At 49.4% G+C, this 18,922-nt stretch overlaps 1 protein-coding gene across 4 annotated transcripts in view; it reads right to left on the bottom strand.

The window, feature by feature from the left end:
* Positions 1–226: 226 nt before the first annotated feature.
* The window catches only part of BANF2 (BANF family member 2), a 40,716-nt gene continuing 22,020 nt past the window's right edge, over positions 227–18,922 (bottom strand). For all 4 annotated transcript variants that reach the window (XM_043479960.1, XM_043479962.1, XM_043479961.1 and 1 more), the window contains 2 exons: positions 5,939–6,067; positions 227–423 (listed from right to left, as the gene is read on the bottom strand). In XM_043479960.1, the coding sequence (XP_043335895.1) occupies positions 277–423; positions 5,939–6,064 (273 nt within the window). In that variant the 5' untranslated portion in view covers positions 6,065–6,067 and the 3' untranslated portion in view covers positions 227–276. The remainder of the gene's footprint in view (positions 424–5,938; positions 6,068–18,922) is intronic.

Raw genomic sequence — 18,922 nt, 5'->3', positions numbered from 1 at the left:
ACTGAGTTAAAATTGAATTCCCATTTTAAAATAAAATTATCCATTCCTGGAGATAAACGTATGCTAAGAGACAGCTGGCATGATATCGGCATAAGGTGAATGTTTCTGGGTGGAATCTGGAGGTCACTGTGCTTGTGTTTGTCCTCTTTTATTTTCTTGAGCTGCTTTTTATAACAAACCTGTGTCAATAAAGGGGGAAAGAGAAATAACGACTTGGAGTCCAGGGTCGATGCAGAGGCATTGTTTAACAGGAGGCGGCTCATGGCCAGGCTGGGTCTACAGGAAGCAGGCGCACCATTCCTTCAGGCAGTTGGAACACTCCCGGGCCTCAAACTCGGTGGCTCCGCAGCAACAGATGAGCCACTTCTGAAACTCGGCTTCCCTCTTGTGCATCAGGAGGAACTGTCCCAACAGGACGTAAGCCTGTGGGGAGGACATAGGAAAGTACTCAGCTATGCTCTCCCTCCCCCAGTGCGAGGACACCCGAGGAAACCAAGTAGTGGACACGGGTCAGATCCAAGGGGCAGTGGCCGTCCCTGAAATCCTGACCTAGGCCATGGGGACTCTATCCTGACCAGAGCCTGGGCCTGGGTGAGAGGTGCCTGCATGCATATTCAGTCATGTCCGACTCTGTGCGACCCTCTGGACTGTAGCCCTCCAGGCTCCTCTGTCCAAGGGACTCTCCAGGCAAGAATACTGGATAGGTTGCCATTTCCTCCTCCAGAGGATCTTACTGATCCAGGGATCGACTCACGTCTCTTATGTTTCCTGCGTTGGCAGGTGGGTTCTTTACCGCTAGAGCCACCTGGGAAGCCCCAGTGAGACCAATGGAGAAATGCAAACTCCTTTTCGTCAATGGGAGGAACATACAAGGTATGGAGCATGCTGAGCCTTGCCCCTCTTCCCCCCTGAAGAGTCTCTGTAGATGGATGAAAAACACACTAGTCAAAGTGCTAGGGTGTTCTCTGTTTTTCTGAGTCCTGGTCCCACATCTTCTCATTCCTCTCACGCTGTTTCATCATTGTTCCTACTGAGGGAAAAGGACCACTTGGAGAAAGAGGCAACTGAGATCCACAGCCTGGCCGAGCCACTGAACAGGGAAGGCCGGAGATTTAAGGCCACATCCAGTGCCCAGCTTTCCAGCCTGGAGTGAATGGGAACCAGTGTCCAGGCCTTAAGTCCTGGGCCCTCTCCAGGAAAACCTGCTGGCATCTGGGTATTTACATAAAACCAAGCAAACTTCATCTGAACTATTAAAGGGATGAATTTTTTTAAAGACATTAAATAAAAGCTGAATTCCAGTTGTAAAATATACCCGAGCACTGGTGTTTGGTTTTTGTTTTTTTTTTGTTTTTTTTTAGCCTAGATCCAGTTTTTGAAAAGAAACAAAGGCCAGGATTTCATGGTCATTTTATCTGGTACTTTAATCATCTTTTGTAAAAAGTAGTGTAATTGCTTAGAATCATCTCATTTTATTTTATCAGTATCCTCATCTTTTCAAGGGTGATTTTACTGAGTTTGTTTTTTAATTCAACTTTTTAAAAAAAATGAACGTGTACTGAATATTGAGCCTGTTGCTTCAGTAAATGTGGGCAGTGCAAGGTTGGGAAATACTGAGCTTTGTCCCGGAAAAGAGAACTCGATGATAATAGTAAGAGGCCCTTTTGAACTTCATCAACAGGCTCCAGACCCCTGACATGGTTTCCTGCATCCCATCCATTCTCCAAATGGACTCACTGAGAACCCAGGAGGTTAGGACTCCTGTCCTCAGCCCCATTTCAGCACAACCCGACTGTCTGCTGCCTGGCCTGGTGCCTCTGCCATCTGCTGGCATCCATCGCTGCTCTGGTCATCAGAGTCTCCAGGTCCCTCCGTGTTCGGCAGCTAGGATGCCAGGGAGTGTGTGGCTCTCAGGACCAGAGGCAAGCTTTCCAGAAAGCCTGCAGGCAGGAGGGCCTCTGGAGCTGGGGAAGTCAGCCTGCTTCTCTCTGCTCCCAAGGGAAGCTGGAGTCGTGGGCCCTCATCTTGGCCCTAATAGAAACCAAGCCCTTTTGGTTTCTCTCTGGGCTCCAGAGGGTGAATTCCTACCCAGGGAGCCGCCCTCTGCCTCCTTGGGAGCACAGGAACCTGACCGTGGGGAAAGGGACACGGGCACCCTGATGTACTTTCCCACCATCTCTCCCACGCCAGCCTTTGCCCATGTGGCGGGATGGTGGCTCCAGGGAAGATGTCCCCTCAATGCCACATCCCAACTGTGAGCAGGTCTGGACCAGGCTCTAGCTTGCGTGCCCATTCCTTGCTCAACAGCAGTGATATTTGAGTCTGGGGTCTCTGTAGGGACCCACGTGGGCACACAGGCCCTGTACTCTGAGGCCCCACTTGGTTTCCTGTTGTGCTGGCGCCACCTTGAAATTCCTAATGAACTTGCACCAGGGGCCTCCCATCCTCACCCTGTACTGGGCCTGGCAAATTAGCAGCTGGTCCTGGTCAATGTTCATTCAATATTTCAGTCTCCACAAGAACACCCAGACTTCTCATATACAGACACGCAGTCTCAGCCCCTCACTGTCTGCCTGACTCCCCTGCCAGCTCCCAGCTGGTCAGTGCTCTGGTGAATGCACTTCACAGCACCAGGCATTGTGTGTGATCAACAAATTTTTCTCTCACTAAATGTTACATTTACGCTGTTGCTGTTCAGTCACTGTCATGTCTGACTCTGTGGCCGCATGGACTGCAGCACGCCAGGCTCCCCTGTCCTTCACCATCTCCCAGAATTAGCTCAAATTCACGTCCATTGAGTCAGTGATGTTATCTAACCATCTCCTCTTCTGTCTCCCTCTTCTCCCCCTGCCTTCAATCTTTCCATCATCAGGGTCTTTTCCAATAAGTCAGCTCTTCTCATCAGGTGGCCAAAGTATTGGAGCTTCTGCTTCAGCATCAGTCTTTCCAGCGAATATTCAGGGTTGATCTCCTTTAGGATTCACTGGTTTGATCTCCTTGCAGTCCAAGGGACTTAAGAGTTTTCTCCAGCACCACAGTTTGAAAGCATAAATTTTTCAGTGCTCAGCCTCCTTTATGGCCCAACTCTCACACGGGACATGGCCAAGGAAGCTGCCATGAGCATAGGTGGAAACTGAGAGGGTCTCTGCTCACAGCCAAGGAACCCTGGGGATCCCCCGCTTGGGGAAGGGGCTGCCATGCCCAGGCCTCCTGTGGGCAGGACACAGAAACCCAGGAGCTCAGAGGATTGTGGGGCAGAAGAATGACTCTGTAGGACATCACCACGGTGGATACTAGCCTTCCCCGATGGCTCAGATGATAAAGAATCCACCGGCAATGCAGGTGACCTGGGTTTGACTCCTGGGTCAGGAAAATCCCCTGGAGAAAGGACTGGCAACACTCTTCAGTATTCCTGTCTGGATAATTTCATGGACGGAGGAGCCTGGCAGACTACAGTCCCTAGGTTCACAAAGAGTCGGACACGACTGAGCAACTCTTTCTTTTCATGGTGGATACAGGTCATCACATATGTGTCCAAACCCATAGAATGCACGACACAGAGTGAGCCCTGATGTGAACTGTGTACCTGGGAGAATTCATGTCCATGTAGGTTTTCCTGTAACAATGCTGCCACTCTGAAGGGGATGCTGATGATGGGGGAGGCTGGATGGGCGCAGGGGTATTTGAACTTTCTGCTCTATTTTGCTGTGAACCTAAAACTGCTCTAAAATGATAACCTGTGGAAAGCACTGCAGGAGTCTGACTTTCTGCTGCTGCATCTGAGCTGGCTGCCCACAGCCCCCTCCTCTCTACAGACATGTGGCCCCACCCATAGGTCTGGCCTCCCCCCTGAAGCTCCTGCTCATCTTGTAGATGCTACATTGGGATTGCCTCCTGGATTCTCTTAGAGGCTCAGCCAGGCTCAAGGAGGTGATACAGGGTCTCACCACCAAATCTCAGCATAAGCCCCCTCCCTGCTGGGTTAACTTCCTCGCAGTAATCTTCATGAGTGGTTTGTGATGAAACAACCCATGCTGTTCTGTCCTCACTCAGGACCTTGATCAAGGCACTCAGTCTCCAGGGCCTCTGTCTCCTCCTTTGTAAAGTGAAGATCGCAACCCCTCATTCATGGCTGGATGAGGGGCTCAAAGCTAAGGCAGAAGGTGAAATGCCTGGTGTCAGTACCTGGAATCAGTGGTCCTTGCAATGAGTATACGTGGAGAGCTGGTCACAGCCAGCCAGGAGGTCGGGGACACAGAGGAGCAGGTCTCCAGAGACCTAGCCAGTTCCATCTTCCCTGTAGCCATAACTCTGTGTATCAAGTTCTCAGATACCTGGAAACTTCCCATTATTCATTCATTCCTTTGTCTTTAATATGCCTGTCATCTTATCTATTTCAATTGAAACAAGTTGGAAAAGACAAAACGATAGGGACAGAAAACAAATCTGTAGTTGCCAGGAGCTGAAGGTAAGAAATGCGAAGGGTGAGGGGAAATATTTTAATGCGATGGGATTGCTCCAGATCTTGATTGTGGTCATGGCTACACAACTGCAAGCATTTGTCAAAAATTGCAGAACTGGGTACTAAAAAGGGTGAAATTTACTACATGTAAATTTAAATATTTTTTGAACAGAGTATGGTTGAACAAGAACAAAACCTCACAATTACAGAGACATTAAACCAATGGTGGTAGAAGCCGGAATAGCAATTATTTGTGGGTGTGGGGAGGTGGCGTTGACCTGGAAGACACATGGAGGAACTGTCTGGAATTGTGGAGGAGCCTGATCACTGGATGAGGGTGGTGGAGCTTTTAATGTGTGTCATTGTGAAGACTCTCTGAGCTGAACCATCACGTCAGTGTGGATGTGATACACCACAATAGAAAAGTCAAAGGGATAATAATTTCTTCTAAAAAATAACTTTTATTTTCAAATGTCTCCCCTAGTCAGACTTGCCAGCTTTTATTCCTGCTCCCAGATGCCCTTCCCACCTTTATCTGGAAGGAAAGAAGCTTCACCTCTCTCCACCTTCCTGACAATCCCACCTACCGGACATTAAACTGTGGCAGACTGGGGTGATGTTCAGAGTGTTTAACGAATGGCTCAGGGCCGTGTGTCAATCAGAAAACTACAGAACCAGCCATCCAGCTGTCCCTGGACACAGCCATGCACTGGGCCGGTGCAAACCAGACTGTTAAATCACACATGCAGTGGCACCAGGGGCCCTGGGTGTCTCTGCAGCCCCTTCCTGCCCCAGCCGTGGACCGACTTTCAGAGCTAAAGGGAATGACCAGCCGCGGCCCTGCTAGCGGGGCCTCTGTCAACTGAAAGCCTATGGGTTCCCGCCTGCCTACTTTCTCTGGGAAGAGCTTCCAGTCCTTCCTAAGGCTCACACAGCCTTGTAACAGCATTATAGAAACAGTTCTTCATACATAGACCTTTCTGATTCCATTGGCCATCCTCGAGGCCGTACCTGGATGGCTAGTGACATCTTGCAACAACTCACTTCCTCTTACTCGGGTATAGACGCCAGGCTGCTATTACTCCACCTGCCGAGGCCTAATAGGAGAGGGACCCTCCCCATCCAAATTTCTTCATGGGGGGCAGGGAGGTCACCCAGGTCACCCATCCTGACATCTCAGCCCCAGACTCTCTGGCCGGCTTGCCTCTGTCCACCCCTGGATGTGTGAACACCACAGGAACCTTGTACAGCCCAGCTGCTCTGAGCCACAGTGATCCAGTTTATGCATCTTCTGTGGACCCTGGCAGCTGCCCAAGCACGCAGGTCAGTGACGCTGAAGCCTGTGGCACCCAGCCAAGTGGCAGCTCTGCTCTCTGATGGCCACTGGCAGGGACACGTGGCAGCCACTGCCATCTGGCAGGACTGGGGGAGATGGGTCGGGAGGAGAAGGTAGAGAAACAGGAAAAGAGGGATTACCTTGTTGAAACCTTTGGTGACCAAGTTGATCGCCAGCTCATGGCTGATCCCGTCCACCCAGGCAACATCCTTTTCTCCGATGGGTTCAGAGAGGAAAGCTCTCAGCCTGCGAGACACGTGGTCCATGTCCTGTAAGAGAAGTGGGGGCAGGGGCGTTAGGAGGCTGGGGAACGCCCTCAGACTTCCGAGGGCAGGGGGCTGGGGCCAGTGATGGTGGGGGTCCTCCCATCATCCAGCGTTTACTGGAAATTTTTAGATGCCGGGGCAATGCCCTGCTCACAAGCCTTTCCATACCGATCACTACCTGCATGGACTAAGAGAGGGGTATCAATGGCCTCAGATGAGCCTAGTAACTCCCCATGAAAAGGGTGGGCTGGATGCTAAGCAGGAGTCCCCAATCTGTTTGGCACCAGGGACCAGTCTCATGGAAGACAATTTTTCCATGGACTGGGGGAGGAAGGGGGGTGTTTTCAGGATGATTCAAGGGCATTACATTCATTGTGTACTTTATTTCTATTATTATTACATCAGCTCCACCTCAGATCATCAGGCGTTAGATCTTGGAGGTCAGGGACCCCTGATGCTAAGAACTCTGCTGGGTTCCTTTCCAACCTTCCCACCCTAAATGCTTGAAGAAACAGCTTGCTTCTCTGAGCTAATTAATCTATGTTCTCCAACATTTTTTTCATATTTTTATTTTAGCCTTTACCACACTCTATAATAGCTGGTTGTTTGGTTGCAAGGAACAGAAAACTCTAACTGGCTCAAATATTAAAAGAGACATTATATAAGTCAGAAGCCCAAGAGTGAGATTGGATCTGGTACAATCAGGATTGTGGATCCATTTCTCTCAGCTTTCCAACTTGGTTTCAGTTGGGGTTGGTTCCCCTTGTGGTGGTGAAATGGCTGCACTGGAACTCAGATTCTCACCTTCCCCACCAACATCTCTGCTCCAAAAGAAGAAGTTTCAAAAGAGAGGGGACGTGTTTTTTAGGAGTTCTGAACGAGCTTCATCCAGCTGTACTCCCCATCCTATATCTGGGGGTGGAGTCAGCTTTCCCTAAGCTGGATGAGCTGTGAGTTCAAGTATAGCTCCCTGCACAAAATCAGGATTATTATGGATAGAGGGGCAGTCTGTAACCATAATGTCCCATATGATCCACCCCTTTGACAAACTAATGTTGGTACCCTCACTTTCCCTTACATAAGCATCAGAAATAACCACACTTGGGTATTAAATAGACTTACTCCCTCCCCCAAAGGGTGAAACCCCCTGATTCACTCAGTTACTGGATTCAGATTCGAGTTCATATTTTCTGGGAGATGTATCAGACTCCCCATCATGTCTGGAAGTATCTACTCACAGGATGGTAACCTATGAACTAAGTTCTGAAGTTCACGGTCATCAACCTAGTCAGCAATGTTGGGGAAAACCATGCTATCTGCACCAAAGATTTCTTGGGGAGAAGTCTCCGTTTGGAGAAGGAGAAGACAGGAAACACACTCCATTGCCACTGGTCAATAGCACCTACTGGAGGTTGCTTGCCCTGACAGTGAAGGCAGGTCCTCCATCGGACAAGATAGCAGCCCCCAGATTTGGATGTTGGTGGACCTCCCGTGTCCACTGCCTGGTTAACGTCCTAGTGGACTTGGGGTCGATGCCTCCCAAGGAGAGCCACTGCTATAGCACTCTGCTTCTGTGGGCGCGAGCTCAGAGTTTGGCCCGAGGGACAGGCCATCTGAGGCCACGAGTTGGCCACTTCCTTTGGCACCTCAGCCCCCTTCATTAACTGGGTTTCTTCTATCCAAAGTCATGGCTGGTGGTTGAGGTGGAGGTCTTGACAGGTCTGTATCCTTGCTCTGTGCCTTGCCTGCTATCCTGCTCCTCAGACTCATGGCATCTGACCACATCTCTGAGGTGGGGAGGCACCCCATGTTTCCTCCTCACCCCACTGCATCCCAGGGGGCATCTTCACAGGAAGGTAAGTGCCCCATTTATCAAGCGTGACCTCCTTCAGACAAGATTGCTCAGGAGAGACTTGGGAATGGGTGGCAATGTTCTTCTGGGCCCCATATTCTTTCTCTTGCTGAGTCACCTGACTTGTGTCTCATGTTCTAACTTTAGTTGGTCTCATCACCTTTCCCAACCCAGCAGGATGTGCTAGGTCACAGGTAGAAAGCCCCTCTCCCAGCAAAACTGCATTTTCATCCCTCTGCATTTTCCAGTGGGCCACCTTCCCCTGAATGTGAGCCTCCTGGGGTCTCAGTGAGGATGCAGAGGTAGCCAGCATCCTGAGTACCCCATCAGATCTCCAGGGGTCAGGTCTCCATACAGGGTGAAGCGGGCCCACCAGAACCTGTTGCTCTGCTCCACGAGGGTCACTGTCCTTCTCATTTGAGGGCAGAGAGACACAGGATTTCTGAGCGGGAGGAGGAGCCGGAGAGTGCAGGCAGGGTCAGCCACTTTGCCCAGGGAAAATTCCACTCGCTGTCTGCACTGGCCATCTGTTAAGTTAAACATCTCTGCCTATTTAAAGAATACACGGAAAGTGCAACATTGTTATCAGAGCTCCTTGGCATCAAAGAGCCAGTGAGGAGCAGCACCTGCCTGTTTGCTTTTCTCGCACACCTGATTCCACTTTGATCCTCAAGACACTGGCGCATAGGTGGCGATTTTTACCCTCCCCAGGCTCACTGAGAAAACGTCCTTGCATTTGTTAGGGAGCCTTTGTCTGCTACTGGGGTTCTCAACTGGGGGTGAATTGTCTCCTCGCCCAACAGTTGGCAGTGTGTCTGGAGACACACTGTCACAGCTGAGGAGGGAAACGCCACTGGAGTCTGACGGTAGAGGTCAAGGTTGCTGCCACATATGCTGTAACGCTTGCAGTAGCCTGTCCACAACAAAGGATCATCCAGCCCCAAACGTCCACAGCATCGAGGCTGAGGAACCCTGAGCTACAAGGAGCAGAGAACCCTGACTCGAACGGTCTTAAACAATAAGTGCATTTCTCATAACCAAGAAACCCACGGTGAGGTGCACCCAGGCTTTGTTTCTCAAGAACTAGGCTAGCTTGCCCCGAAGATCCCAGGATGCCCACAAAACTTGCTTGGGCTCCATCCTGACATGAGAGAATCCAAAGAAAGGAGGGGCCATGTCTGCTTGGATGTCCGTAGCACCTCTGCAGTGGAACTTCCCTTCCTGTTGTTGGCCAGAACCAGACCACATGTCAGCCCAGAACCAGTCACTGACCAAGGGAGGAGGACCGCAAGAGGGGGATGAGGTCAGCCTCCCGAGCATGAGGCCCCTTGGAGAATGCTGGGTTCTCCAGGAAGTAGAGAGGGAGGAAGTGGGACCCAGGTAGATGAATGACCTTGTCAGCTCCATATTCTAAAGCCTGGACTAATAGTCACACCAACTAAGGTACACACCAACCACATGGGGGGTCTTGTTGAGAATTGCAGGTTTGGATGCAGCAGGTCTGGGGTGGATATGAGATGCTCTATCTCTAACTGGTTCCGGGAAGATGTTGATACAGGGGCCCACACATCACACTGAGCAGCAAGGCATGACATGATGCCACTTATTCTTTTCATGTTATTTTATGTTTAATTGTGGCAAAATACACAAAGCATAAAGTTTACGATCTCAACTATTTTTAAGGGTACAGTTCAGTAGGGTTAAGTACGTTTATGTTGTTGTGTGGCTAAGTCTCTTATCTTGCAAAACGGAAATTCTTTTTTTGGGGGGGCTCTTTTCAAGTTTTATTTCATGTGCCATTGATGGGCACTTGGGATGTTTCTGCCTTTTGGCTATTGTGAATAACGCTGCTATGAATAGGGGTATACAAGCATCTCCTCAAGACCCTGCTTTAGTTCTTTTGGGTATGTCCCCAGAAGTGGGATTTTTGGATCCCAAGGTAATTTTATGTCTAATATTTTGAAGAACCATCATACTGTCTCCCATATTGGCTATACCAATAGCATTTATTCTTAAACTTGACAGCACATTAGATCGGATTGGGAAATTGACACATTACTGATGCTTGGGTCCCTCCTTCAGTGTTTGATTTAATTAGCATGAAGAGTATCCTGACTGGTGGAATTTTTAAAAAACTCCCCAGGTGATTTCAGATGCTGCAAAGTTTGAGAACCACTGCTGCCTTGTCATTGGCTTCTTTCTTTTAAAATTATAAGCAGGTTTTCCAGGAGGATGGGGTTCCAGCTAAGAGGCTTTGCCAAGGTCTCCGAATATCTGTATCGATAGATGGCCTAAGAGCGATGACATGAAGGCAGTATCTACACCCTGCTCCGACCACCAGACGTCATATCCTCATTAGCCATCAACAGGAAGATTTAACTGTGATCCTGACAGCTTTGAAGGGCTTCCCCAGTGGCTCAAATGGTAAAGAATCACATGCAATGTAGGAGACCCGGGTTTGATCCCTGGGTCGGGACAATCCCCTAGAGACAGGTGATGGCTACCCTCTCTGGCATTCTTGCCTGGAGAATTCCATGGACAGAGGAGTCTGGCGGCTACAGTCCATGGGATCACAAAGAGTCAGATACGACTGAGTGACTTTCACTGACAGCTTTGAAGTCAGAGAATTCCAGAGCAAGCAGATCTCAATAATGGTCTATCCCCCCTTTTTCAAACTTAAAAAAAAGAAGGGATCTTTACTTCAAAGGAAATTCTTCCTGGAATCCTTTCCATATAAAATAGATCAGGGCAGAATTACTCTGTTGACTCAGGAATGAACCGGGAACACCAACACCTGCCCCAAACACGGAGCCATGGCCTAGTCCCCTGGGGCTGCCCCCCTGGTCCCTCTCTTGTCCAGCCTAAACCCCTCATCTCACTCATGAGAACACAGAGGCCCCAGAATGCATGCAGCCAGCCAAGACCACGCACCCAGCAGAGTGCGGCCAGCTCTGGTCCCCAGAAGAGCATCCTCTTCTAGTCAGTGGTATTTCTGGGTGGTGGGGAAGGGTGGGGTGGAGGTCGGGAGTGGAGGCTGCAGTAGGGTCTGATTAAGAGCTAGACGGTCATGTGACAAAACCACTGCAAATGCCTTAACAAAACCCCATCCCATTAAAGACTCTTGTGTTACAGGGTGTTCTTTCCAGTGACTTCATTTTAAATCTCAAAGTATTTGGGGAGGACACATGGCAGGAACAGGCTTCCCTGATGGCTCAGTGGTAAGGAACCTGCGTGCCAAGAAGGAGACTCGAGTTTAATCCCTGGATCAGGAATTTTCCCTGGAGAAGGAAATGGCAACCCTCTACAGTATTCTGCCTAGGAAATCCCATCAACAGAGGAGCCTGGTGGGCTACAGTCCATAGGGTCGCACAAGAGTCAGACATGACTTAGCAACTAAACAAAACAACAACTAGAGAAGCTAGCATGGAATAAAACCTCCCCTCTTCATACTTATCTTGTTTGCTTCTTTTACTCAATGCCTCCATTTTCTCTTTCTATGTTTATTTATTTATTTATTCATTTATTTTGGCCATGTGTCTTGCAGGATCTTAGTTCCCTAACCAGGGAGTGAACCTGTGCCCCCTGCAGTGGAAACACAGAGTCTTAATCCCTGGACCACCAGGGAATTACCTCTACCTTCATTTAAAAACTCAAATCCAAAGCTCTAACATTCTATGAAAAAGCTATGCAATGCCTGAAAGCTATGGAGAACATAAATAGTTCCTAAACTAAGCAGATTTATGGATAAATTCAGGATCCATCCCTAAATCCTCAAAACACAGCAGCCAATGAAACTAGTGATCACTTTGGCCACAGGGACTGGTTTATAGATGAGTGCATTCCCTAGCCGGAGCCAAGTCCAGGACTTCTTTTTGAATTGCTGGTAAAGAGGATTCCTCTCTCTGCAAGGGTTACTCAGCTGGTAGAATGTCACACCAGAACTGCTGTAACCATCCCTGCCATCACCTGCTCCCAAGAACCTTCCCTTGACAGAGGATGACATATAGGAAAGTCAGATCTGAGGTAAGGAGAGAGATTCCCCAGTAATCATTTGCAGACCTGCATCTAGCCATACCTAAAGGCAGGAGCCCCTCAACTTTTTAACTACATCAGGCAATATTTTCCACTTTTGTTTATTAGTTTAAGTTGAAATTGTGCTTTGTTAGCAAAGAGTCCTAACTAAATTCACCCTCTGGTGTTCATTCCTTCACTCACTCATTCAACAAGCATTTGTGGTGAACTGGGCCTTCCCTCATGGCTCAGATGGTAAGGTATCCACCTTGCAATGTAGGAGACCTGGGTTCCATCCCTGGGTCAGGAAGATCCCCTGGAGACAGGAATGGCTACCCACTCTAGTATTCTTGTCTGGAGAATTCCATGGACAGAGGAGCCTGGGGGGCTATAGTCTATGGGATTGCAAAAGAGTTGGATACGACTGAGTGACTAGCACTCTCACATTTTCACTTTACTATGTGCTATGTACTACTATAGGCATGAAAGCATCTTCATCCTGCCCAGTCTTAGGGCAGGATCAGTCCCATGACTTGGGCATCAGGGATGGAAAGATCATTTTCAATGACCATTAATGCTCATCATTCAAAAATAATAGTGAGGAACTTTTCTGGTGGTCCAGTGGTTAAGACTTCACCTTCCAATGCAGGGGGTGTGGGTTCAATCCCTGGTTGGAGAGCTAAGAACCCACATGCTTTGGGGCCCCAAAAAACAAAACAAACAACAGAAGCAATATTGTAACAGAAGCAATGTTGTAACAGATTCAATAAGGACTTTAAAAAGGGTCCACGGTCAAAAACAAATCTTTTTTAAAAAAAAAGTAAAAAATGAAGGTAATATTTACCTTCCTTGCCCTTAGCTCCAATTCTACAAGAGCAAATATCTTTGGTGGCTGTCTTACACATGATTTTTTAATTATAGCTCTTTCTCTGGATGGGTCTACCCCTGATGCATACCCAAATAACCTCAATGATTTCGCAGGTCTTTACTGAGCACCATCTGCATGCAAGGCTCTGTGAGTTGTCTATGAACCCGTAGGACAAGTCCTTCTGTAGGTGCCTTGCCCAGAGGAAACTTGACTGGCCTGTCAGGAGGTGTAACAAGGTGAACTAGCGATAAGGGAGGCTGTTCCCTGAGGCAAGAGGGCCCCTCTTAAAGGAACTAGAAAGGAGGAGGAGGTTTGGCTCCATGAATTGCAGACCCCACTCCAAAGGCAATCTGAGTCTGAAGGCCATGGCTAGCCCCCTGCTGGGCACGCTGGTTGGGTGTCAGAGACTTACTTGAGTCTCAACCCAGCTCTGCCCATGACCAGCAGTGTGACCCTGGGCAAGAAACTTTCATTTCATATTTGTAAAATCAGAATGTTGGGTTTGCTGGAACTCACCATTCTGGTCCCTTCCAACATGGTGTGTCTTTGTTTTACAGTCTGTGGATGGTACAGAATTCACACAGGTTTCCAATCCCTATTCTGCCATTTTCAAATCCCAAATCCAAAAAGCTCTGGAAACCAGATATTTTTTGTTTTTTTGAAACTTCTTGGCAGCAAAACCTAGTCTGAACTGACATGAGGCTATTTATAGTCTTTATTATGCCACTTAGTGTGAATATTTATACATTTTGCCACAGGCATATTAATGGCTTTGTTTACAGGGTACTGAGCCGGACTCCACCGAGAATGGTCTCAGACGCACAGAATAGGCACTGTATTGCTTTTCTAAAATCCAAAAAATAATCTGTATCCCCCCCAAAATTCCACCCCCAGCAGTTCTAAGAAAGGCTTTACAGACCATGAGCTAAGATCACTGCCTGCAGCCCAGACTACCTGCGATGGTCTATCTCCCCGGCTCACCGAGATATCACCTCTCTTGTCCACGACTCTCAGCCTCCTAACCCTCTTTCCCTAAAAATACTTGCCCCTTTGTCTGAAATCCTGTCTGCCACATAGCCTTTGTCTGGGGGTGGTTCTAGCTGGGACTGTTCCTGGCTACACTTTTCTTTCATGAAACTATTTCCTCTTCTTTGGGGGCCTGTTCTCTGCAAAGAATCCAGGGGTGATCTTAAAAAAAAAAATCACCTAAGGAATAGATGAGTATATTAGCTACCCTCCATGGACAAAACATCTGCCTTGTTACAGGTGCCTTTTTTCCTTTGCTTTTAATTTTCAATTATGGTAAAAATATACATAAAGTAAAATTTACCATCCTAGCCAATTTTCACAGAGAAGGCAATGGCAACCCACTCCAGTACTCTTGCCTGGAAAATCCCGTGGACGGAGGAGCCCAGTAGGCTGTAGTCCATGGGGTCGCTAAGAGTCGGACACGACTGAGTGTCTTCACTTTCACTTTTCACTTTCATGCATTGGAGAAGGAAATGGCAACCCACTCCAGTGTTCTTGCCTGGAGAATCCCAGGGACGGGGGAGCCTGGTGGGCTGCTGTCTATGGGATCACACAGAGTCAGACACGACTGAAGTGACTTAGCAGCAGCAGCAGCAGCCAATTTTCAAGTGTACAATTCTGCAGTGTTAAGTCTATTCACACTGTTGTGTGAGCCATTTTCAAATCTTTTTCATATCCATTAAACAACAGCTCCTGGGCCCTGGCAACCACCATGTTAGTTTCTGTCTCTAAGAATGTGACTACTCTAGGGACCTCACAGAAGTGGAATCGAACAGTATTTGTGGCTGCCTTAATTCACTTAGCATAGTGTCCTTACTGCCCACAAATCTCGGTCTAGTCAAAGCTATGGCTTTTCCAGTAGTCATGTATGGATGTGAGAGCTGGACTATAAAGAAAGTTGAGGGCCAAAGAATTGATGCTTTTGAGCTGTGGTGTTGGAGAAGACTCTTGAGAGTCCCTTGGACAGCAAGGAGATCAAACCAGTCAATCCTAAAGGAAATCAGTCCTGAATATTCATTGGAAGGACTGATGCTGAAGCTGAAACTCCAATACTTTGGCCACCTGATGTGAAGAGCTTCCTCATTTGAAAAGACCCTGATGCTGGGAAAGATTGAAGGCAGGAGGAGAAGGGGACAACAGAGGATGAGATGGTTGGCATCACCGACTTGATGGACACGCATTTGAGCAAGTTCTAGGAATTGGTAATAGACAGGGAGGCCTGGCATGCTGCAGTCCATGGGGTCAAAAAGAGTCAGACACAACTGAGTGACTGAACTCAACTCAACTAATGTCCTTAAGTTCATCTATTTGGGTTTCCCAGGTGGTTCTAGTGGCAAAGAACCCACCTGCCAATGGAGACATAAGAGACTCGATACCTAGGTCAGAAAGATCCCCTGAAAGAGGGCCTGGCAACCCACTCCAGTATTCTTGCCTGGAGAATCCCACGGACAGAGGAGCCTGGTGGCCTACAGTCCATGGGGTCGCAAAGAGTCAGACACGACTAAAGTGACTTAGCAAGCATGCACACATGCTGTATCATGTGTAAGAATTTAATGCTGAATCATAATATTTCATTGTGTCCATGGACCACATTTTAGAATCATTCACCCGTTGACAGACTTCTGGCTTGTTTCCACCTTCAAGCCTTTGTGGATAATTCTGCTATGAACATGGGTATCCTATAACAGACACATGGTTTTAACTTCTTAATTTATACCCCCTTATGGATAGAGCTTTCAGATTCCTCCCCTCACTGCCACTATAACCCCAGAGAGGAGGGGGCAGCAATGCTGTCTTGGGAGGAGCTTCCCCAGATGGAAGAAAATTCTAGAAAGAGGAAAAAGAGAGCTCACCCCATTACCCACCAAAAGAAACAGGATGTTTGAGAAGCAGGTAATAAGGGACAAAATTCTCAAAGTGGGCAGACACATTGGATTCCAGAGGGAAAGTTCTGACTCGCTGGCCGGGCCCTGGTGATACTGCATGAGACCCAGTGTCCTGCTTCCCTGGGCTTCCCAGGAGATGATGAGAACAGGCCACTCCCAGGGGTCAGGGCAGGGGTACAGCAGCCAAGAGCAAGGGTTGGGTAGGTGAGCCTGAGCACCAGGCAGAAGATCTCATAGGGCTGATGGGCGAGCCAAAGCCTGGCATCAGGATGAAGCAGTCCCAGGATCGGGGACCTAACAACTAGAGCAAATGGCCGAGCCATAGACTACAGCACTGGGTGTCACTATCCCTAGAAGACCAGAAGGGTCTGGTCATCCCTGCAGACCTCAGGGGTCAGGCCATCATCCTGCAGATACCACAAGATATCAAACCCGCAAGTGTTGTCCCAGCCCCACAGCCCAGAACTCCTTAGGGAGGCTGGAGAGGTGGAGAGCAGTTGTAAGAAGACTGTCTCCAAAAAGAGACCCTTTAAATCGGCCTGGACAGTGCACTGCTCACACTGAAGGGACACAGCCTGAACTTGAACAGAGAATACGCCTTAGGTGCAGTTGGCGCCAGGCCCAGATCCCCTGGACCAGCCCAACTGCTAAAAGTGCTGCCTCCAACACTCAGCGGAGGCTCTCCCGGGGTTATCTGCCCGCAGAGGATGTACCACACCCGGAGACGCCTGGGAGGCTGAGAGCAGCAGCGACCCTGACACTGAGTACAAAGCCCGGTGCCCTCGTCCTGGGGCGGGACCAGCTCGTTGGCATGACTCCCACTCCCGGGCTCTTGTGAGATCAGCCTCCCAGCCCTGCTCACTCCTCCCCCTCTTGCTTCCCTCCTCCTCCTCCCTCCTCCCTCGTCCCCCGGGCCAGGTGCACCTGCATCCTGGTCTTAGGTCGGCTTCCCGGAACTGTCCTCTAGCCTATGTTTGCCTGGATCCCAGTGCGGAAGAACAAAGTGCATTTTCTTTGAACATCTAGGTGCAGTGGAGCGCGTTTGTGACCACAGTTCAGTTCAATCGCTCAGTCGTGTCCGACTCTTTGTGACCCCATGGACTGCAGCATGCCAGGCACACGACAATACGGTCACGGTGACCCGGTTGAGGGGTTCACAGGCTCCTGGAGACAGAGACGCTGTCAGGTGGCCAATGACCCTTCTCCACTACAGGGCTGACTGGTGGTTGCTGGGCTGATCTCAAACTCAAAACATCGGTGAGGGTTTGTGCCCCCATGATGATGGTGGCCAGGTTTAGGAAACAAAGACACAAGGTGCCCAGTTTAAATTTCAAATAAACAAATAACTTCTTAGTATAAGCCTCACCCAAGAATTTCACAAGGTATACTTATTCTAAAGAACTTATTTGTAGTTTATCTGAAAGTCAGATTCTACCGGGGCCTCCCACATGTCTCCGAGCCGCCCTCTCCCCACCTCTGACTCCACCAAAACCCCTCCATCCACCCACACTCTGGCCCCTGAGCTGCCCAGTGAGCTGCAGAGTCAGGAATTCTACCGGTTGGGATTTCGCTCCTGGTTTGGCCTCCATCAGGCCAGCATTCTGCCTCCCTCTCTGCATCTGAAAGCCACAGACCATGGAGCTGGAGGGGAAACCAGCTGATAATACAGCTGGGGAGATAATTGCGGTTGAGCACACAGATGACCCATCACTTAGAAGTCGCCTCGGAGGCAAACACGAGTCTGGATTTAGCGGGTCCTTCTCATCTGGAGAGACGGTTAGTGCCAGCCGGGCTCCCCCTGGGGCGGGAACAGAATGTCCGTGGCAGGCAAGTGAGGAACACGGAACCCAGGGACTCACGTTTGCTGGGCACCTGCTGCCTCTTCATGGTCATGGTCACACTTAAGCCTCAGAATTAACCTGGCAGCACTAGAGAACTGTTCCCCTTCTGAGCAATGGGGAAACTGTGGCTCAGAGAGGCAAAGAGGGTCACGGAGCCAGGGAAGGGCCAGGATAGGATGTGGGCTGAGGTCTGCTGCTCCAGGATCGGAATTCAAGGAATCAGAACCATGAAGGCAATTTTCTCAGAGGCAGTCCCTGCCCCACCCACATCCCCTGGGGGCTCGAAGCTTCCACCGCAGGGACCTGCAGGTAGATAAACACCCAATTCCTTCCCCACCAACCCCGAACCCCCAAACCCCTACAGGTGGACAGCCCCAGGCAGCCACCTGCTCTGAACGCAGCTCCACCTTCCATGGGCTTCCGAGGTGGCACTAGCTGTAAAGAATCCATCTGCCATTGCAGGAGACGCAAGAGACGCGGGTTCAATCCCTAGGTCGAGAAGATCCCCTAGAGTAGGAAAAGGCCGCTCACTCCAGTATTCTTGCCTGAAAACTTCTATGGAGAGAGGACCCTGGCAGGCTACAGTCCATGGGGCCACAGAGAGTCGGACACGACTGAGCAAGCATACAAGCCTCCCACCCTCCCTTCCCCAGCGCCTCTGTCCCCATCCCCCACCCCCGTAACCCCTCCCAAATGGCTTCTTGCATTTAAGTGAGATTCAGTGACTGCTAACTAACAGCTGGCTTCCTGTGTTTGAAACTCTTCTCCTATATCATCTCATTTAATCTCCTCATCGGGGTACAAAGGTAGGGTCTACAATGATCCCCTTTTGTAGATAAGAATGCATGAACTGGCCCTGGGCACCGAGAGGCCTCAAAGCCGCATATGCTCAAGCTAACATCTGGTTCCCAAACACTGATTCATCAAGAAAGGCTTCTGCTGCATTCCTGGACAGTCACTCTCTCCCCTTCAACTCTGGACTGAATTCCTCTGCTTGGGTGCAGATAGATACCAGTGAGGTCTGCAGCTGTCCGCCATGGTACAGGAGGGAAGCAGTGATGTGCTGCGTTAGGAGTGGTATATTCAGTCCATTCTAAGACACGCAAAGCCCATATGTGTGTGTCTTCCACTTGCCATTTGGCAAGATTCCTAGATTCTAGTCCAGGTTCTGGTCCGAGACTCCTCTTTATCCCTTGGCTCACATGTGTGCTCCTGCCTATGTCTGGTCCTCAGTACTGCAGGTCCAGGGCTTTCCAAGGGCTGTGAGCCTGGGGGTCTATGCTCCTGTGAGTCTCAGTGCGAAATTAGCTGTGAGTGACTCGCTCCATCTTCCCAAATGTAAAGCCCTGCTTAAGACTCAGGGCTTCCCAG

This window comes from Cervus canadensis, chromosome 10 (genome assembly GCF_019320065.1).
Source record: "Cervus canadensis isolate Bull #8, Minnesota chromosome 10, ASM1932006v1, whole genome shotgun sequence".
In the NCBI taxonomy this organism is placed as follows: Eukaryota; Metazoa; Chordata; class Mammalia; order Artiodactyla; family Cervidae; genus Cervus; species Cervus canadensis.
Note: the sequence above shows the minus strand (reverse complement) of the source record. Positions and strands in the feature narration are given on the sequence as shown.